Source organism: Agelaius tricolor, unplaced genomic scaffold (genome assembly GCF_023055355.1).
Source record: "Agelaius tricolor isolate 1412-34295 unplaced genomic scaffold, bAgeTri1.0.p SCAF_58, whole genome shotgun sequence".
NCBI classification, from domain to species: domain Eukaryota; kingdom Metazoa; phylum Chordata; class Aves; order Passeriformes; family Icteridae; genus Agelaius; species Agelaius tricolor.
Window position 1 is genome coordinate 1,671,688 of NW_027269318.1, and position 20,486 is coordinate 1,692,173.

Genomic DNA, 20,486 nt, shown 5'->3' on the forward strand with positions numbered 1-20,486 from the left:
GGCTCCTGCCTTCCCCTCCCTGCAGCTGAGTCTTCTCACAGCCCCTTCAGCTTTGGTGGTAACTGCTCCAAAAGCACCCAGAGCTGTGCTGAGCTGAGGGAGCTCCCTGTGCTGGACACCATCCCCATGCTGCCCTTTGCTCCTTCACTTCTGTCTCCTTTCTCTCTCTGTTCCCAATCCCAGGAACAGCCTGAGCCCTCGACACAACCACAGCACAGCCCAGAGGGGCCCATGGGGTGGCTGGTTAGAGCAGGGGGTTCCTTTGCTTCTGGAGCAGAATAGAGGGGATGATTCAGATGGGATACTGGGGGGAAATTCTCCCCTGGAGAGTGGCGAGGCACTGGAATGAATTTCCTGGAGAAGCTGTGGCTGCTCCATCCCTGGAAGTATCCAAGGCCAGGCTGGATGGGGCTATCCCAGGAGCAAAGTGGGACAGTGGAAGGTGTCCCTGCCCTGGCAGGGGTGTGGGACTGGATGGGCTTTAAGGGCTCTTCCATCCCAAACCAGTCTGGAATTGTGTGACCCTGCTGAGGCCCTCACTCAGCTGTTCTTAGCCCAGAGGGTTCACTGCAGTTCCAGCCCCAATTCCCCAAAGCCCAGCACCCCGACCCCCCTCCCTCTGTGCCACGCCGAGGTGCCCGTGCCCGGCTGAGGCCCCGTGTTGCCCGCAGGTGGCCCGGGCAGGAGCAGCCTGCCGCCCTCACCGGAGCTGAGCCGCGGGGCCGCGGGGCTGCGCTGCCGCCTCACACACAGCGTGGCGTGCGCGCACCACAAACCCATCACCGCCCTGCGCGCCGCCGCCGGCCGCCTCGTCACCGGCAGCCAGGACCACACCCTGAGGGTGAGCGGGACACAGGGACAGGGATGGGGAACCGGGAGCACACCCTGAGGGTGAGCGGGACACGGGGACAGGGAGGGGGAGCCGGGAACACACCCTGAGGGTGAGCGGGACACGGGGACAGGGAGGGGGAGCTGGGAACACACCCTGAGGGTGAGCGGGACAGGAATGGATGGGCAGGGACACAGGGACAGGGATGGGGAGCCGGGAGCACACCCTGAGGGTGAGCGGGACAGGAATGGATGGGCAGGGACACAGGGACAGGGATGGGGAGCCGGGAGCACACCCTGAGGGTGAGCGGGACACAGGGACAGGGAAGGGGAGCTGGGAGCACACCCTGAGGGTGAGCGGGACACGGGGACAGGGAAAGGGAGCTGGGAGCACACCCTGAGGGTGAGCGGGACACAGGGACAGGGAGGGGCAGCTGGGAGCACACCCTGAGGGTGAGTGGGACATGGGGACAGGGAAGGGGAGCTGGGAGCACACCCTGAGGGTGAGTGGGACACGGGGACGCTGGGGCCAGGAGGGGGAGCTGGGAGCTCCATGGGGTCTGTTCACCGAGCAGTCCAAGGACAGAGCCCAGATTGTCACCCTGAGCTGAGTGTGGGACCCTCCTGCCGGGGGAATGGGTGACTTCAAAGAATTATGGAATCACTGAGGTTGGGAAAGCTCTTCAAGACTGTCAAGTCCCCAGAACTGCCAAGGCCACCACAAAACCGTGTCATCAAGTGCCACATCCACACAGCTTTAAAATCCCTTCAGGGATGGGGAATCCACCACTGCCCTGGCAGCCCCTTCCAATGCCTGACCACCCTTTCCCACAAAGGAGTTTTCCCAATATCCAACCTAAACCTCCCTCTGCTCCCGTCCCTGTTTTCTTGGAGCAGAGCCCGACCCCCCCGGCTGTGCCCTCCTGGCAGGAGCTGTGCAGAGCCACAAGGCCCCCCTGAGCCCCCTTTGCTCCAGGCTGAGCCCCTGCCCAGCTCCCTCAGCCCCTCCTGGGGCTCCATTCACTTCCCAGCTCCATTCCCTTCCCTGGACATGCTCCAGCCCCTCCAGGTCTTCCTGTTGGGTGGGGACCCAAAGCAGCCCCCAGGATTTGAGGCCCCTCAGCAGGGCCAGCACAGGGGGACAATCCCTGCCCTGATCTTTCAGCCACTATTTTGACACAAAATCCAGGAGCCGTTGGCCTCTTGCCCACCTGGGCACAGCTGGTCACATCCACCAGCACCCCAGGGTCTTTCCAGCTCCTGTGTCTCCAGCCTGGAGCATTCCATGAGATTGCTGTGACATTCCCTGAGTGGCAGACCCGGGTTCTGGGGTGTCCCCTCTCCCCTTCCCCTTCAGCTGTGCAGTCACTGCCCACCAGCCATGACCTGCCCTGCACCCCATGGCAGCACAGGTGGGCTCTGGCTGTGCCACACTGGGGACCAGGTGGGACCTGTTGTGCCATGGGGAGCTCAGGTGGCCCCACCCTGAGCCCAGCTGGCCCCAGAGCCTCACTCAGGCCTCTCCTGCCCCAGGTGTTCCGGCTGGAGGACTCGTGCTGCCTGTTCACCCTGCAGGGCCACTCGGGAGCCATCACAGCTGTGTACATCGACCAGGTACGGGCAGCTGCTGGGCCTGAGCCCTCCCCTGCCCTCACACCTGAGCTGACACCTGAGATCACACCTCAGCCCATCCCTGCTCCCATCCCTGAGCCAGTGGCTCAGCTGGAGGCACCCACTGGCTCCCTCCATCTCTCTGTGGCCAAGCCAGTTTTCCCCCAGTTCACTGTGAGCTCAGCAGTCTTTCCCTGGAGATCTCTTGCTTCTCTGTCCTGGAGCAGGGAATCTCTGTCCCTGCACTGCCAGGTGAAGCTGAGCAGGCCTGAAATGGGGCCTGAGGCCCCAGGGGGGCTCTGTCCCCAGTCCCCAGGAGGAGTGGGGGTCCCCAGTGTGCTCCCTACAGCAGCGTGTGCCCCCAGGTGCTCTCCCACCCCACAGAGGTGACCTCAGGTGCCTCTGCACTGGGGCTCCTGGGGTTCCTGGGCTCTGTTCCCTCAGCCTGCTCAGGCACAGGAACAGGGATGGAAGCGCTGGGCTGGCAGCGCAGGGTGCAGCCCTGCTCGCTCCCCTCCTGCCGCGGGAGCATTGGGAGGGAGCACTGGTGGCACCGTGTGTGCCCCGGCACTGAGGTGGCCCTGCTGTCCTGCAGACCATGGTGCTGGCCAGCGGTGGCCAGGACGGGGCCATCTGCCTGTGGGACGTGCTGACGGGCAGCCGTGTCAGCCACATGTTCGCGCACCGCGGGGACGTCACCTCGCTGACCTGCACCACCTCCTGCGTCATCAGCAGCGGCCTGGACGACGTCATCAGCATCTGGGACCGCAGCTCGGGCGTCAAGCTGTACTCCATCCAGCAGGTGGGACCTGGGGAGGGTTAACCGGGAATTGCTCGGGTGGGAAAACCCTCGGAGAGCACCGAGTCCGACCACCCCCCTGCGCTGCCAAGGCCAGCACTGATTGTGTCCCCAGGTGCCACATCCAGAAAAGGGGACTGCTCTGCTACCCTGGGCAGCTCCTTCCAAAGCCTCATCACCCTTTCCATGGGGCAATTCCTGCTGATGTCCACCCTGAGCTGCCCTGGCCCAGCCTGAGGCCGTTCCCTCTGCTCCTGTCCCTGTGCCCTGGAGCAGAGCCCGACCCCCTCGGCTGTGCCCTCCTGGCAGGAGCTGTGCAGAGCCACAAGGGCCCCCTGAGCCTCCTTTGCTCCAGGCTGAGCCCCTGCCCAGCTCCACCTCACACCCTCAGGGGTCCTCCTGGCTTTTCCAGGCCACCTCCAGACCCTGCAGACACCTCTGCTGTGCTTGGAGGCTGCAGAGCCTCTGTTCCAGCTGGGCACGCTTGGAACAGCCTCCCTGTCCCACGCAAGGGCTCTGGCCAGGCCGGGTGTGGCTCTATCCCGCTCCAGCCCCGGAGCTCAGCTCTCTGCCCCCAGAGCTCAGCTCTCACCTCCATCCCGCTCCAGCCCTCGGAGCTCAGCTCTCACCTCCGTCCCGCTCCAAACCCGGAGCTCAGCTCTCACCTCTGTCCCGCTCCAAACCCAGAGCTCAGCTCTCACCTCTGTCCCGCTCCAGCCCTCGGAGCTCAGCTCTCACCTCTGTCCCGCTCCAAACCCGGAGCTCAGCTCTCACCTCTGTCCCGCTCCAAACCCGGAGCTCAGCTCTCACCTCCATCCCGCTCCAGCCCTCGGAGCTCAGCTCTCACCTCCGTCCTGCTCCAGCCCTCGGAGCTCAGCTCTCACCTCTGTCCCGCTCCAAACCCGGAGCTCAGCTCTCACCTCTGTCCTGCTCCAACCCCGGAGCTCAGCTCTCCGTCCCCGGAGCTCAGCTCTCACCTCCGTCCCGCAGGAGCTGGGCTGTGGCGCCAGCCTGGGCGTCATCTCCGACAACCTGCTGGTGACGGGGGGCCAGGGCTGCGTGTCCTTCTGGGACATCGGCTACGGGGACCTGCTCCAGACCGTCTACCTGGGCAAGAGCAACGAGTCGCAGCCGGCGCGGCAGATCCTGGTGCTGGAGAACGCCGCCATCGTCTGCAACTTCGGCAGCGAGCTCAGCCTGGTCTACGTGCCCTCGGTGCTGGAGAAGTTGGACTGAGCAGGAGGAGGGGACTGAGGCGGGGCTGGGGGCTGTGCCGGAAAGGGGACGGGGCCGCGGGCTCCGTGCCTCCATCCGCGCCACCGGAACGGCTCCGGTCACCGAGCGGGGTGGGGCCGCCGCCCTCCCCTCTGCTCCCCCCGGTCCGGAATCTTCCAAGCGGCCTCGGGGACCCCCCGGCAGCGCGATGGTGCGGAGGGACACGGGGCGGGACAGGGCAGAGCGGGGACAGCGTGGCGGCTCCCAGGCCGGACACCCAGCGGTGGCTGTCCCGGCCCGGGACACGGAGCAGCCCTCGGCCAGCCCCGGCCCCGGGTGGCAGCCGGGAGAGGGCCGGGACCGGGACTGGGCTCGGCCCCCACGTGCCTTAGGGCGCGGCAGGGCCCGCCCGATCCCGCCCGGGGCCGCAGCTGCCCCCACTCTATTTATTTATACGCTGTAAATAGTTATTTATTGGGGCGGGGGGCGCGGGGGCCCAGCCCCGGCAGCGCTGCCCTTGCCGTGCCCTGGCACAGCTGCCCTGCCCGGCTCCCTCCTGCGCCCTGTCTGCAGCAATAGCACCTTCCTCCCCTTCCTCCTCCTCCTCCTCCCGCTGCGGGGCCAGAGGAGGCTTTTCTCAGGTTGGGAGCGGGCGCAGCTCTCGCCCCCGCCCTGCAGGCGCCGGGAGGGACCCGAGCGGGGCACAGCGGGACCAACGTGCAGAGCCAGGGCCGGGACAGCCCCCGGGGCTCCCCCGAGCACGGGCCGGGCCCCGCTGCAGCCCCGGGGCTCCCGGCCCGTCCCGCCCTGCCCCGAAGCGCCCATGACGCCTGTTCTCGACCCCCGGTGATTGTAGAGGCGGCGCCGGCCTGGGGCGGGGGGGACCCCCGGGACCCCGGCCCAGCCCCCGCGGGTGGCCTTCGCCCAGCTGTACCTTTGTGCTGTACAGGGGACGCTTTTTGTACCGACCGTGTTTTATAACGTGTGCAGAACATCCATTAAACGGAACTAACCCGAGCCTGGCCCAGCCCTGACCCACCCCCCGCCCCGCTCCGGCAGCACCAGGGCCCGGCCCTGCAGATAAACTCGCTTTATTTTAGTAGCAAAGAGCTGAAAAAGTCAGTTCTACCTGGAGTCAAACAAAGTGGGGCTGGGGGCCGGGGGCCCCCGCCCCCCTCACGCCTTGTTGAGGGTCCAGAGGGGGTCGAGCATGCTGAGGGGGTCGTCGCTGGGCCGGGGCGCCCGGAGCCCCTCGCCCGGCTGTGCCTGCAGGAAGTTCTGCTTGTTCATGCGCTGCTTGCCCTTGAGGGACGCGTCCAGGCTGAAGGCCTCGGGCGTCAGCGAGGCCAAGAGCTCCAGGGAGGAGGAGGAGGAGGCCGGGGGGGCAGCGGGGGGCTCTGGCGGCCCCCCCGGCCCCTCGGGGCTCTCCCCCCCGACGTGGTTGCTGCTCTCAGCGTCACCCGATGCCTCGGGGAGGGGCGGCCGAGGGGCGGGGGGCTCGGGCTCGGGGGCACCGACGCCATCCACGAGGCCGTCAGGGATGGCCAGCGGCACCTCGGGCTCCACGGGGTCCGGAGCGGGGCCGGGATCCGCCCCCCAGCCCTCCCCGGGCTCGGCGCTGGGCCCGCCCGGTTTGATGCTGAGCTTGGCGATGGTGGCCTGGATGGAGCTGATGGGCACGTCCCCCCCCAGCACCAGGTCCTGCGGGTCCTGCTGGAAGTACAGCTGGGGGAGAGCGGCCCCGTGAGCCCCGGCAGCGGCAGAGCTCCCCAGAGCTGCCCGGCACGGCCCCGCACCCACCTTGGGGGAGGTGCTGCTGGGGGGCTTGGCCAGGCTGGGGCCGCCCACGCCGTGGCGCAGCAGCACCTGCTCGGCGTGCAGCAGCACGGCCTCGAAGCAGAACTTGAGGTGCAGCTGCAGGGGAGAGGAGAGGGGACACGGTGAGGCCCGGGGGTGCGGCCCCACGCCCCCGGGGCCGCGGCCCCCCGCAGTACCTTCTCCTGCAGCATGTGCTTGCGCTGCTGCCGCATCCGCCGCACCAGCTGCGCCAGGTCCGGGATGCCGTTCCCGGCCTCCACCTCCTGCACGGCGGCGTACAGCAGGCAAAAGGCGCCGGTGCGGCCCACGCCGGAGCTGCGGAGACACCCCCGAGCCATGACAGGCACCCCTGAGCCCTGACAGACACCCCCACCCCGAGCCCTGACAGACACCCCGAGCCCTGACAGACACCCCGAGCCCTGACAGACACCCTGAGCCGTGACAGACACCCCGAGCCCTGACAGACACCCCGAGCCATGACAGGCACCCCCGAGCCGTGACAGACACCCCGAGCCCTGACAGACACCCCGAGCCGTGACAGACACCCCGAGCCGTGACAGACACCCCGAGCCGTGACAGGCCCGGGACAGGAGGGGGAGCCCCTCTCTCTCTCCCTGCCCCGGCCCGGCTCACCTGCAGTGCACCACCACCGGGGTGTGCAGCGGCCGCTGGTGCAGGTAATGGCCGTGCACCTCCTGGATGAAGCGCAGGAGGCTCCCCTTGCTGTCGGGCAGGCCCCTGGCGTGGGGAACACACACTCGTTGGGGGGGCCCTGGACTCAGCCCCCCCGACGGGCCAGGGCTGCCCAAACACCCTCACCAACCCCGGAGCCACCCCCACAGAAGATCAGGGCTCCCAGGGCCTTCCGAGCCTCCCTTTGTCCCCCCACGTACAGCTCAGGCCAGGAGGTGAACTGGAGGTGGGCCACGGTGCGTTTGAGGCTCTGGTCCCGGTACTGCAGCGTCAGCATCCGCTCCACATGTGTGGGGGTCACCCGCAGGCTGGTGAGCACCACGCTCAGAGGGCCGTGGGCCACGGGCTGGCCCCGCTCCGACGGGAAGTACCGGAGTACCTTCTGCCGGGGGAGGGGCCGTCAGCACGGCCCGGGGAGCCTCGGGCCCCGCAGGGCACCGGGCAGGCTGTGCCATCCCCGGGACCCCGCACCCGGGACAGAACGCACCTTGTCCAGCTCCTGCTCGGACACGAGCATGACGACCACGGACACCTTCTGCTCGTAGATCATGAGCCAGAAGTCGGCGGCGGTGCCGAGCAGCGGGGCCTGGGTGGCGATGAGGGCGGGGCAGTACGGGGACAGGTCCTCCACGCGGCTGGCGTTGATGTAGTCGTCCTTGCCCGAGCGCAGCACGACGCGGTTGCGGTCGTAGGGCATGATGTCCTGGTGCCGGTTCTTCATGGAGTAGCAGCGGGCGATGGCGATGGAGCGCTGCCGGGCGTCGCGCTCCTGCGCCTCCTGCAGCTCCTTCCAGAGCGCGTCCAGCTCGGAGCCGCCGCCGGGCGCGGGCCGCTCCAGCCGCTCGGCCAGGCCGCGGAACCGCTCCAGCTCCGCCAGCAGCCGCCGGACGCGCTCGGGCTCCGCGTACGGGTCGGCCTCGATGAGCTGCACGGCCCGGGGCCGCTGCCCCTCCTGCGCCCCCGCCTTGGTGGGCTGCAGCAGCCCCCCGGGCGCGGCCGAGCCGCCGGGCTGGCTCTCGGGGCTGGACGACAGCAGGTCGGCGGGGCAGGGGCTCTGCCGCGGGAACGGCTGCTCCGCGGGGCCCGGCGGGGGCAGCGCCGGAGGCGGCCGCGGCGCCGGGGGCTGCATGGGCAGGGCTGGGGACGGGGACGGCGCCGGGGACGGGACCACCGGGCCCGGGACCACCACGGAGCCCGGCAGCGGCCCGGGAGAAGGGGCCTGGCTGGGCGGGGCGGGCGCGGGCGGGCCCAGGGCCATGGTGCCGGGGGGCAGCTGGGCGCCGGCGGGGGCCGGGCTGGGGCAGAAGGGCAGGGCGGGGGAGGCGGGCGGCACCGGCTGGAGCCCCCCCAGGGCCGGGGGGCCGCTCGGGGCGGGGGTCCTGGGGAAGGGCACGGCCCCCGGGTGCGGGGCCAGGCCCGCGGGGGGCAGCTGCTCCTGCCCGGGGAGCTGGTAGAGCTGCGGGGGCAGCGGGGGCTGCGCCGGGGCAGGCGGGGGCAGCTGCGCCCCCGGAGCGGCGAAGCGCTGCTGCTGCTGGGGGAACTGGGCCGGGGGCGCCAGGGGCACGCGGGGGGGCTGCTGGAAGGGCAGAGGGGCCTGGGCTCGGCCCGGGGGCAGGAAGGGACCCGGCGGGAACTGCTGGGGGCCCTGGGCGAAGGCGGGCGGGGGCTGTGCCGGGGGGAAGGGGGCCGGGGCCGGCGCCCCGAAGGGCTGCACCCCTCCCGCCGTGTAGGGGAAGGGGGCCGGGGCCCCCCCCGGGCGCTGAGGGGGCAGGAAGGGGCCGCGGGGGGGCACGGAGCAGCTGGAGATGGGCGCCTGGACGCTGTCCACAGTGGTGGTGGCCGGGCGGGCGCCCGGGGGCTCGTGGCCCCCCAGCCCCGGCTGGGCACCCGCGGGCGCTGCCCCGGGCACGGGCGGGCGGAGCGGGGCGGGGGCCGGGCCGGGCCGGCCCAGGCCGTAGGCGGGGGCGGGCAGGGTCCCGTGCTGGGGGGACGAGCGCGGGGGCGGCACGTGGGGCCCCCCCCCGAAGGGCGGCTGAGCCGGGGCGCGGATCAGCGGCGCGGCCGGGAAGAGCTGAGGGGCGGCGGGGCCGGGGGCGGGCCCGGCCGGGGCCGAGGGCTGCAGGAGCTGCCCCGGGACCCCCCCGGGGGCGGGGAAGGGCCCGGGCATGGCGGAAGGCCCGGGCAGGCGGTAGTGCCCCGGGAAGGGCGGCGTGGCGGCCAGGGGCGGCAGCGGGGCGCTGGCCACCCCCCCCGGCAGCAGGTAGGGCTCGGCGGGCCGCAGCCCCCCGGCCAGGGCGGCCAGCGCTGGGGGCGGCAGCTGGGCCAGGGGCCCGGGCAGCAGCTCCGGGGGGAGGCTCCGCAGCTCCTCCGGCAGCTCCGACAGCACCAGGGAGCCCAGCTCGGCGGCCTCGGGGCCCCCGGCCTCGTCCAGCGGCTTCTTCTGCAGGGGGGGCTTGGGGGCCGTGGGCCGGGGGGGGCGGCTGCTTCTTCAGCTCCCTGGGAGGGCGGGGGGCTCAGTATGGGGCTGGGTGCTGCCCCCCACTGGCCCACAGGCACCTGCCGCCCTCCCCCTGCCCCCAGACCACCACCCACAGCTCCCAGGGCCCTTCTCCCCCCGGGGGTCTCTGTGCCCACCCACCTCTCCAGCAGCTGCTGCCTGTGTGCCTCGCTGGCCTGGCACGCAGCCCGTGCCCGCTCCAGCAGCTTGGCCACCTTCCCCTCCAGGTCCGTGTAGAAATCCTTCCCCTCCTGGGACTTCTTCATCAGGTCCTCATAGGCCTCGTAGGAGGCCACCAGGGTCTGCACGGTTGTGTTCCACCTGGGACAGGGGCACAGAGGGGCTCAGCAGGACGCAGTGCCAGGGTGAAGGTGGGCACCCAGCTCCAGGCACCCGTGGGACCCTCTGGTTCCCACTGGGATGGGCATCAGGACAGGACAAAGCCACCGCAGCCCCAGCAGTGGGGCGGGACAGGAGAAGCTGGTGGTGGCCCCAGACCTGTCCCAGGGGGTGGGGGCTGTTCCTGAGCACTGAGACCCCCCCTCACTCACTTGTGCTCCACCTCGGCCAGGGCCTTGCGTACGGCCGCGTATTTGACGTTGGCGTCGGTCAGGGCCTTGAGCACGTTCTCCTGGGCAGCCAGGTTCTGCTCCAGGTACACCTTGAGCTGGTCGTACTTCTTCAGCTGCTCCTCAAAGAGCTTCTGCAGGGACACGGGAGGGTCCGCGGGGCTGTGGGACAGCAAGGTCCCCGAGGGGGACACGGGGGTGTCCCCAGGCCCACCTTCATCTCGGAGCGGTCGGTGGTGACCAGCGAGGTGGTGATGTCGTCCTTCTGGATCATCTCCCTCAGCTGCTGCTCCAGGGACATCCGCTGGTCCCGCATCTCCTGCACCTTGGCCAGGATCCGCTTCAGGTTCTGCAGCACCTGTTTGTCATCTGGGGGTGGGGCGGGGTCAGGGCCGGGGCCGCTCCCAGGAACCGCAGGGAACCCGCGGGGCGGGATCTGCGGAGCCAGGCCTTGGCTGGGACAGCTTCTGACCCTCTGTCCCCAAACAGGGCCCACAGGGTGGCATCTGCGGAGCCAGGCTGTGGCTGGGACAGCTTCTGACCCTCTGTCCCCAAACAGGGCCCACAGGGTGGGATCTGCGGAGCCAGGCCTTGGCTGGGACAGCTTCTGACCCTCTGTCCCCAAACAGGGCCCACAGGGTGGGATCTGCAGAGCCAGGCTGTGGCTGGGACAGCCTCTGTCCCCTGTCCCCAAACAGGGCCCACTCTGCACGCTCCCTGCGGGCAAGCCCCCATTGTGCTAACACGGACAGTGCCAGTGCCAGGTGACACACAGGGACATCTAGGGGGGCACGGAGAGGGACAGCCCTGCCTCCCCTGGGGGGACACAAAGGGTACAGCCCTGCCTCCCCCAGCCTGGGGGGACACTCCCAGCCCCCAGGGCAGGACTCACCTTCGGAGAGCGTGGGGCTGGGCAGTGCAGCCCGCACCTGCTCCAGGGGCCCACCGAGCAGGCGCAGGTTGCCCAGGTGCAGGTTCATGGCGCGGTGCAGCTCGGTGTTGGTGAAACTCGCCTTCTCGTGCAGCTCCAGGTACTTGGAGCACTCCTTGCTGACCTCGGCCAGCCCCGGGGGGGACGCGGGGGCCGGCGGGACCCTCCCCAGCAGCTCCTGCAGCTTCCGCTCCTGCGCCTCGTCCTCCTCCAGCAGGTCCCGGATCTCCTTCAGCGACGCCTCCACGTCGGTGAAAACCCCGGAGAGCACTGGGGGGGCACGGGGGGCTGGTGGGTGTGGGGCCACCTCCTGCCTGCCCCAGGCTGCAGCCAGGCACGGACACAGCAGCTCCAGGGATAAACCCGGTTGTGGGCAGCCAGAGGAGGGACACGGCAGCCCAGGCATTGGGGTGATGGGCACCCCTGCCCTTGGGGTCATCCCCCCTCCCATCCCACAGGGAAAATGCTTTGGGATTCAGGAATTGATGGCAGTACAGAACCAGCCATCGGTGGGAACATTCCCAACACCTTGGGCAGGGAGTGATGCTAGCCCCAGGCCCCCCAGCCCCAGGCAGGGAGCAGTGCCAGCCCCCAGGCCCCCCAGCCCCAGGCAGGGAGCAGTGCCAGCCCCAGGCAGGGAGCAGTGCCAGCCCCCAGGCCCCCCAGCCCCAGGCAGGGAGCAGTGCCAGCCCCCAGCCCCTCACCCTGCATGGACTGGACGAGGTTGCGCACGGTGTCGGGGCGCACGCTGAGCGCGGCGCATTTCTCCATCAGCACGGGCGGGATGTGGTTGTACATGTCCAGGTTGTCCACGGTCTCGGGGTCCAGCTGCATGGAGTCCATGAACTGGCTGTGGGACACAGAGGGGCCCCTGAGGGGTGGCAGTGTCCCTGCTCCAGAGGCTCGGGAGCAGCGGGACCCCGCGGGGCAGAAGGGCCGGGCCCCTCACGTACTCCAGCACTTCGTTCTTGGCTTCGATCTTGGCCATCACGTCCCGCAGCAGCTTGGCCTTCTCCTCGCTGGGACAGCACACAACAGAACAGTCCATGAGCACAGGGAAACACCCAGCAGGCCCCCAGCCCCAGCTGCACCCCGCCCTGCTGTGGCTGGAGCCCGGACACACCTGTGCAGGGCTGAGCAGGACACACCTGTACAGGGATGAGGCCTCGTGGGCAGCCATGGGCACCAGCTTGGCAAAGATGTCGGGGCCGGTGACCGCGGGGTCCGTGGGGTTGACGGGCAGAGCCTTCACCAAGGGGGCACCTGAGGGACACACCCGGGCTGGGACAGCTCTGAAGGGCTGCTCCCCTCAATCCCTGCAGCTCCCTGTGCCCAGAGCTGCTCCCCTCAGTCCCTGCAGCTCCCTGTCCCCTGAAGGGCTGCTCCCCTCAATCCCTGCAGCTCCCTGTCCCCAGGGCTGCTCCCCTCAGGCCCAGCAGCTCCCTGTCCCCAGGGCTGCTCCCCTCAATCCCTGCAGCTCCCTGTCCCCAGGGCTGCTCCCCTCAGGCCCAGCAGGTCCCTGCCCCCGGGGCCCCCTGACCTTTGACAGACTGCAGAGTGTCCAGCGCAGGCACGGCCTCGTGGTAGATGAAGTCGTTGTCCTTTTTGGCTGAATTGTACCTGGAAATGGGAAGTGATGCTGGGAGAGAAGGAGCAGGTGGCACTCCTGGCTCCCTAAGCTTGCTCCCAACAGGCTCAGCCCCCCTGGCTCTCCTGGGACTGCTCCAGCAATCCATCCCTCCATCCCTCCATCCCTCCATCCCTCCATCCCTCCATCCATCCCTCCACCCACCCACAGGCCCTGGGGCAGTGCTGGGCTCTGCACGTCAGGACACCTGGAACGCTCCCCAGGCTCCCTGCCCACCAACATTCCCAACTCCTGGAAAAGGATGGAGACACCCTGGGGGCCCCACAGACTCACTTCCCACCAATGACATCCATGGTGAACCTCAGAGCTTCCTGCACGGTCTCAGGCTGGCCCTGTGGGAGTGAGAGTGGGAATTCCTGTCCGAGCATTCCAGATGGGATCAGAGAGGCCTGGAGAGCCCCTGGAACCGACCCCAGCCCTGCTCCTCCTGCAGCCCAGAGGGCAGGAACACACCTTGGCCAGCTTGATGGCTTCGTTGAGCTTGTCCAGAGCGCTCTGGAAGTAGATGACCTGTGGGAGAGAGGGAGCTGGGTTGGCATGGGGGGCACTGTCCTGGCTCTGCACAGGGCCACAGCTCCCCATGGCCCTCCCAGAGCACCCAGGCCCTGGCAGGACACAGGACACAGCTGTGGATATCCAACCTCTTCCAGTACACAAGCCCCTTCCCAGGACCCCAGTCCAGAGGCTGGAGAGGATGAAATGGGATGGCACAGCCCCACTTACCCTCTCCCCAAACTTCTGCTGCTCCTCGGCCTGTTTCCCCATGTGCAGCTGGAAGAAAACTGGGATCAGAGCTCTGTAACTCCAGGGAGAGCTGTGAGAGGGGGAGGAAAGCCCCAGGGAGCAGCCAGGCTGCTCCAGAGCTGGCAGGAGCACCCCAAGGTGGGGTGGGAGCACAGGCAGAGCCCCCCAGCCCCAGCTCTCCCTCACTCACGTGGGCCACAGCAGCAAAATAATAGATTTTCATTTGGACCAGCTTCTTCCAGTCCTTCTGGATCTTGCCCAGCAGCGAGGCTGTCTCTGAGTTCTCCAGGGCCCGGCAGGCCTCCTTGTAGTAATCCACCACCTGTGGAGAGGGACAGGGAAGAATTCCAGAATTCCAGATCCCAGGGGAACCAGGGCAGGGCAGGGGAATCACCAGCACCAGCCCAAGGACTTGGATCACCCACAGGAATGGTTGGGGGAACTCAGGGATGTGTTTGGGACCACACACAGGGATTGTCACCAGCCCAGGCTGCTCCAAGCCCTGTCCAGGGGCACTGGACACTTCGACACTTCCAGGGATCCAGGGGCAGCCACAGCTGCTCTGGAAAACCCAGTCCAGTCCCTCACCCAGCTCACAGCCAAGAATTCCCTCCCAATACCCCCCCCCATCTCCCATTCCCTGTGCCCTGTCACTGCAGGCCCTTGCCCCAAGTCCCTCTGCAGCTTCTGACCCCAGAGCAGGGGGAGCAGGGCCCTGCTGGCAGCAGCTCCTGGCGCTCACCTGGGCACTGATCCTGGCCACGAGGAAGCTCTTCCTGTTGTCCAGCATGGACTTCTCCAGGAGACACTCCTGTGCCTGGCCCTGCCAGGGACAAGAGAGGAATGTTGAGTGTCCCCAGCCCCTGGGACAGCCCAGGCCCCTGGCAGGACCCACTGACTCCAGCTCCTTTCCCAAGGGGTGGATGTGGCACAGGGAATAGCAGCCCTGAGGGTGCTTGGAGAGCCCAGGAATGGCACTGAGCCTTCCCTGATCCCCCAGTGCCCCCCAAACCTCCTTCCCCCCACCCTGGGAGAGAGCCCAGAGCCCACAGAGAGGCCCTGGGGGACACTGGGGTCCTGTGCCCTTGGATGCATGGGCAACACCAACCCCACAGACACACTGGGGGGGTCCCAGTGCCAGCAGTGCCCCCAGCCCCTACCAGCATGAGGTTGATGTTGAGGCTCAGGATCTGGTGGCTCATGTCCACGCTGTAGGAGTGTGGGAAGTGATCCCGCAGGTAGGTGAAGGCACCAGCAGCACACTGGAAGTGGGTGCAGGAAACCTTCATACCCTGAGGGGATGGAATTGTTGGGTTTGGAGAAGACTTCCCAGATCATGGAGTCCAGCCAGCCCCCAGCACTGCCAAGGCCACCCCTGACCATGTCCCCAAGTGCCACATCCACATGGTGAAGGGCTTTTAAATCCCTTCACCAATGGGGACTCCAGCCCTGCCCTGGGCAGCTGTGCCAGGGATGGAGAGCCTTTCCAGGAGGAACATTCCCAATATCCCAGCTGAGCCCCACCTTGAGGCCATTCCCTCTTGTCCTGTTCCCTGGGAGCAGGGCCTGACCCCTGGCTGTCCCCTCCCCTTCCCCAGCTCTGCTCCAGCAGCCCCTCAATGTCATGAACCCGGACACCCCAAACCCCAGAGGTTCCAGGTTCCTCCCAGAGCCCAGCACAGGGACAGTCCCTGCCCTGTCCCACCCAGCTGGCACTGCCCTGGTGCCCCAGAGGGACAGAGGGGTCGTTACCTCCTCGGACACGCGCTTGTCCATGGCTCCCAGCATGGAATGCAGAGCTCCTGTGGGGACAGGTGGGGGCTCAGTGGGGCAGGGACACCCCAACACCCCTGGGAACGGGGGCTTGGGCCAGGAGCCCCAGGGCTGCTGGAGTCAGGGAGCTCACCCAGGTTGTAGAGGACACAGGCCTGCTCGTACTTGATGTCCTCGTGTGTCACTGCCTTGCCCGAGAAGATCTCAGTCCTGGGGGGAAGGGGCACAGGACAGGGAGCAACCAGGGATTCTCCCAGGAGCAGGAATTACTGGGAACCCCATTCCCCAAGGGTCCCTGGGACTCCCCTCTGCAGGACCCCATTCCTCTGGGGCTCTCCAGGGCAGGACCCCGTTCCTCAAAGGTCCCCTGTGATCCCCTGTGCCACCCCAGGCAGGAGCACATTCCCCAGGACATCACTGGGCCAGCCCTGTGCCACCCCAGGCAGGACACTGTCGTCCCCAAGGGGTTCCTGGGATCCCCCAGTGCCACGCTGGGCAGGACCACATTCCCCAAGGGGTTTGCGGTTCCTGGAGCAGCCTTTTCTCAGAAAATGGGCATGGCCATATCCTGCACAGCTCAGCCCCCCATCCCAGTTCCCGATACCCCATCCTATCCCATCCCATCCTGGATCCCACACCCCAGTCCTCCCATCCCAGATCCCCCATCCCATCCCCTCCCAGATCCCCCATCACAGCCCAGCTCCACATCCCAGCCCCCCGTCCCGGATCCCCCATCCCATCTCAGATCCCCCATCCTGGCCCCCCACCACATCCCAGATCCCCCATCCCATCCTGGATCCCCATCCCAGACACCCTCATCCCATCCCATCCCATCCCAATGCCATCCCTCACCATGTGACAGGCACGGCCGCCTCCTGGCCCTGCCCCATGGGGATGCGGCTCTGCAGGAAGTGCAGCTGCCCCAGGTACTTGCGCAGGGTGCTGCAGCCCTCGAAGTCCCGGGGGACGCTGACGGCGCTCTGCGAGCAGGGAGGGGAGGGACAGAGTCTGGGGACACGTTCCAGGCAGGAACAGGAGCTGTCCTGCAGGGGAGGCGGAGCCAGCAGCATGGGACGGGACAGGGCTCCTGGAAAGCCTCGGGAGCAGCTGAGTGCTCCCAAAAACGAGCCCGGGGGAGGGGGATGGGGAAATGAGGCTTTGCACCCCCGGCACAGCTCCCAGGGCTGGGAGATCCACGGGAGTTGGGTGTCCTGGGGCACACAGGGGAGGAGGGAACAGCAGCAGCACCTGGGAAGGTTCCCTGCCCTCCTGCCTCGAGAAATCCCAGCGCTGGGCTGGGTCTGTCTGGGCCCCCCAGCTTTGGGGACCCTGGGGCCAGCACCAGGAGCTGTCCCTGCTGCCCCCAGCCAGCAGCTCATGGCCCTGGATCGCTGGGATCACCCACGGGCTGCTCCGTGGGCCACGGGACGGGCAGAGGAGCAGCCCCAGCCCGGGGGGTCGGCACGGCCACCCCAGAGCCCCCAGGGTCCCCCCAGGGTCCCCCCTCACCTGCCGGAGCAGCTCCAGCTTCCGCAGCTCCTCATTGTAGTTCTCCGGGTTCTCCCCATAGTTCTTCAGCACGAACTGGGAGACGGGAGAGGTTGAGCGGCCCCGGAGCCCCTCCCAGCCCCGGAGAGGCCGCCGGGCGGCGGGGACACCGGGCCGGGCTGCGGGGACACCGAGACGGGCGGCGGGGACACCGGGCCGGGCTGCGGGGACACCGGGCCGGGCGGCGGGGACACCGAGACGGGCGGCGGGGACACCGAGACGGGCGGCGGGGACACCGGGCCGGGCGGCGGGGAGTTTGACGCCCACGGACGGCTCAGAGGATGAGATCAGGGAAGGGGATCGGGGAATGGCTGAGGTTGGAAAAGGGACTAAAGGGCGGAGGGAAGGTCCCCCCGGCTCCAAAGTGTGTTGGGGACACTCCCAGGGACCGCCCGTGTCCCCCGCAAAACCGCGAGAGGAGCGACACAAGGCTGGGGATCCCCCCAGCCCTCCCCATCCATAAATTCTGTGGCACAGGAAGCGGCGAACAGGGGTGGAGCTTGTTTCCAGCCGTTCATTAAGTGACTAATTAATTACCCGGCCCCCGCGGGGGTGGCACGGACACGGCGGCTCCGGGCAGGGGGGTCCCATCCCTCGCTGCCCGCCCCGATCCAAACCCCCAGCCCCGGGCCCGGCGGCTCCAGGGACCCCCCTGGCATCCCGCCCGCCGTTCCCCCTGCCCTGGCCTTCCGAAGGCAGCGGGACCTTCCCGGTTCCCTCCCGGCCCCGCCCCGCCCAGGCCCCGCCGGCCCTCCCTGGCCCCACCTTCTTGACGGCGGCGTTGAAGGCGAACTCCCCGGCCTCCTTGAGGTCGAGCCAGATCATGGGCATGCGGGGCACGGCCTCCATCCCGCCCGCTCCCGGCACGGCCCGGCCCCGCTCCCGGCGCGATCCCGGCACGGCCCGGCGCGCCGGAACCGCGCGCGGGGGCTCGCGGGACACCGAGTCCGCGCGACACTTCCGGGCCCGTTCCCATGGCGACGCCACGCCCCGCCCCTCGCGCCCGTTCCCACGCCCCACCCCTAAGAAGGGGTGATCGTGCGGCCACGCCCACCTGGGGCGGGACAAGCGCTGTTGCCATGGGGACGCCTCGCCCGCTGATTGGAGGACACGGACCTTGTCGCGGAAAAGCCCCGCCCCGGAGGCGGGGCAGTTACCATGGCAACAGGCCATGCCTAGCCCCTCCCTTTCAAGGCTCCTCTATTGGGGTGCCGTTAATTAATGACCCCGCTAATTACCCTTCTCCCCACCTCCCGCGGCCCCCCAGGGTCTGGTTGAGTATTTGGGAGTCCAGGACGCCTCGGCGGTCCCAGGGACACCTCGTTCTGCCCCAGGGCTGTTCCAACAACACGGATCAACCAGGGTAACAGGAGCTTATCCTACAATATTCCAGTAATGCATTTAACCCGTTAACATTAACCATCTGCTAATTATCTGATGCATTAATCTAGTTGTTTGAGCCATTAGCAGAGCTCTTCGATGGGTTCTGGTACCCCAGCAGCTTCCAGGATCGCAGCAGGAGCACACCTGAACCCCTGCTTCCAGCTGGGAGCTGCGCCCTGCCTCACAGCCACTGTGTCCCTGTCCCGACTGCGGGCCCCAGGGACTGGGGACACCAGGAACCGAGGACATTGGGACACTGGGGTTCAGGGAAATGGGGCTACCTGAGCCTGGGACATGGGGACAGCAAGCCATGGTGAGCCAAGGTGACCATGGGGACACGGAGTGGGCTCCTGCTCCCCTGGGGAATCTCAGCTCCAGCACCTGGAGCATCCCCTTCCCCTCCCACTGAATCCCTATTTTTATCCCTTTTAGGCAAAACCAGAAAATAAAAAAGCTTTGGAATCCAAACACATTAAAACTACGGGTTCATGTTTAATTCCCTGACTCTGGTGTCGCTGAATCCTCCTGGTTCTTCCACAGGGAATCTGCCCTGCTGCTCCAGCCTCTGGATAGATCCCTGTGGGATAACAGCACGGCCTGGGAAGGGTGGGCTGGCAGGTGACACCCAGCACACACCTCCTGCTGGCTCATTAACAGAATGGTTAATTACAGTGACAACAGCCTGGCACCCGCTTCCTCCTTTCCTGGAGGCTTCATGATGCCTCTGCATCACCACGGAGGGAGCCTGCAATGGGAAAGGCAGGAGTGTCAGTCACCCGCCCTGCTGCCCTTGGATCCCCTGTTCTCCCCAAAGCCCACTGGGCCTGCAGTGTCCAAACCCACCCTGGGATGTCCAGGATGTCCATAACCACCCTGGGATGTCCATAACCACCCCCAGGGTGTCCAGGTGACCATAACCACCCTGGGATGCCCAGGTGTCCATAACCACCCCCGGGATGCCCAGGTGTCCATAACCACCCCCGGGGTGTCCAGGATGTCCATAACCGCCCTGGGATGTCCAGGTGTCCATAACCACCCCCGGGATGCCCAGGTGTCCATAACCACGCTGGGATGTCCATAACCACCCCCGGGGTGTCCAGGATGCCCATAACCACCCTGGGATGTCCATAACCACCCTGGGATGTCCAGGATGTCTATAACCACCCTGGGATGTCCAGGTGACCATAACCACCCTGGGATGTCCATGACAGCCCTGGGATGTCCATAACCGCCCCCAGGATGTCCAGGTGTCCATAACCACCCCCGGGTGTCCGGGGTTTCCATAACCACCCCCGGGGTGTCCAGGGTTTCCATAACCGCCCCCGGGAGGTGCCGAGAGCGGCCTCAAACGGCCCCAGGATGCTCTGGCAGCGCTGCAGGAATGGTGGGAGCCACGCCAGGCCCCCCCATGCTGGAGCCTGCGGCGGGAAGGGCCCGGGACATCCGGGCACGGCAGAGCCCGGGCCCTGTAGGAAGCACTGGCAGCTCAGTGGCACTCCAGGAGTGCCCTGCTGGAGCCAGGGGTGACATGGGGACAGCCCAGGGCCTGGCAGGGTCCCGGGAGCCGAACTGCCCGACATTCCCGTGGCATTCCGGCCCTGCAGACCCCCCTGGGCAGACAAGGAGCACGGGCAGAGCTGGGGCTGGCCCTCACCTGGGCAGTGGTGTCAGCAAGTAACTCCTGCCAGGATGGAGCTCCGTGTCTCGGTCACAGCATTCCCATGGAATTTCAGCCGTGGGAGACGAGGGGCTGAGGCCTTAGTAGCCTTAATTAACCAAAACTAAGCTAATTACAGTGCTAGGTCCCTTGAATCCATTTCTTTCTTCCCAGTGCCTTCCTGAAGCGCTCTGGGTCCTTGGAGCAGGAACCTGGAATGGGGAAGGGCAGGAATGTCACGGGCCCCACCGCGCCCGGGGGTTTCGGGCTCCCGCAGTCCTCCCATGTCCCACCCAGCCCGGGCATGTCCGGGGATTCTATGACCGCGCCCGGGATGCGCCGGGAGCGGCCTCAAACGGCCCCGGGATGCTCTGGCAGCGCTACAGGAATGGCAGGGGCCACGCCAGGCCCCGCCATGCTGGAGCCTGCGGGGGGAATCCGCTCCCGAGGGAGCCTCGATCCCCGGGGACAGCCCAGGACAGCCCCGGCGGCCCTGCCCGGAACGCACCGCACCCCGCGGCCCCTCACGAGCGCGGCGGGGCCCGATGGGCGGGAAGCGCCGCACCCCGCGCGGCCCCGGGAGTCATCGGAGGTGCAGCGGCCCGCGGAGGCGGCCCCGGCAGCGGGAGGCCGCGGATGGCGGTGGATGCGTACGGGCCGCCATCCGCTCTCACCTGCTCCAGCGGCGGCCATGCTTAGAGAGGGGGCGCTTGCTGATGACGTCACGGACATGCGGGGGAGGCGGGATCAGCGCGTTTAGCGCACGGGTGGG

General features: G+C 67.8%; 2 protein-coding genes, 1 long non-coding RNA gene and 2 other non-coding genes across 10 annotated transcripts in view; 1 reads left to right on the forward strand and 4 right to left on the reverse strand.

Moving 5' to 3' along the window:
* SCAP (SREBF chaperone) overlaps nt 1-4,617 on the forward strand; it is a 57,776-nt gene extending 53,159 nt beyond the window's left edge. For all 4 annotated transcript variants that reach the window (XM_071456386.1, XM_071456388.1, XM_071456387.1 and 1 more), the window contains 4 exons: nt 672-841; nt 2,362-2,442; nt 3,035-3,241; nt 4,229-4,617. In XM_071456386.1, coding sequence (XP_071312487.1) covers nt 672-841; nt 2,362-2,442; nt 3,035-3,241; nt 4,229-4,474 — 704 coding nt within the window. In that variant the 3' untranslated portion in view covers nt 4,475-4,617. The remainder of the gene's footprint in view (nt 1-671; nt 842-2,361; nt 2,443-3,034; nt 3,242-4,228) is intronic.
* A 911-nt stretch (nt 4,618-5,528) lies between these two features.
* PTPN23 (protein tyrosine phosphatase non-receptor type 23) lies at nt 5,529-17,643 on the reverse strand. The gene is given in 26 exon segments (XM_071456381.1): nt 5,529-6,178; nt 6,254-6,367; nt 6,448-6,586; nt 6,905-7,009; nt 7,165-7,346; nt 7,452-9,440; nt 9,442-9,460; nt 9,603-9,782; nt 10,013-10,164; nt 10,245-10,399; nt 10,923-11,231; nt 11,666-11,811; nt 11,915-11,980; nt 12,110-12,224; nt 12,502-12,581; nt 12,883-12,941; nt 13,063-13,119; nt 13,333-13,380; nt 13,544-13,675; nt 14,096-14,176; nt 14,514-14,645; nt 15,106-15,155; nt 15,260-15,336; nt 15,979-16,106; nt 16,636-16,710; nt 17,440-17,643. Coding segments are annotated over 26 exon segments (5,223 nt in total). The 5' UTR covers nt 17,524-17,643; the 3' UTR covers nt 5,529-5,629.
* An 886-nt stretch (nt 17,644-18,529) lies between these two features.
* On the reverse strand, nt 18,530-20,477 carry LOC139605071 (uncharacterized). 3 transcript variants are annotated; one of them, XR_011684212.1, is made up of 3 exons: nt 20,389-20,477; nt 19,712-19,926; nt 18,530-18,802 (listed from the first exon to the last, which is right to left on the reverse strand). It is a non-coding gene; the product is annotated as an uncharacterized lncRNA (long non-coding RNA). The 3 variants fall into 3 exon arrangements; XR_011684214.1 differs by lacking the exon at nt 20,389-20,477 and adding an exon at nt 20,280-20,301; XR_011684213.1 differs by lacking the exon at nt 20,389-20,477 and adding an exon at nt 20,223-20,244.
* On the reverse strand, nt 19,353-19,481 carry LOC139605077 (small nucleolar RNA SNORA9). Its single transcript, XR_011684219.1, has one exon. It is a non-coding gene; the product is annotated as a small nucleolar RNA SNORA9 (small nucleolar RNA).
* Nucleotides 20,017-20,145, reverse strand: LOC139605076 (small nucleolar RNA SNORA9). Its single transcript, XR_011684218.1, has one exon. It is a non-coding gene; the product is annotated as a small nucleolar RNA SNORA9 (small nucleolar RNA).
* Nucleotides 20,478-20,486: the final 9 nt, after the last annotated feature.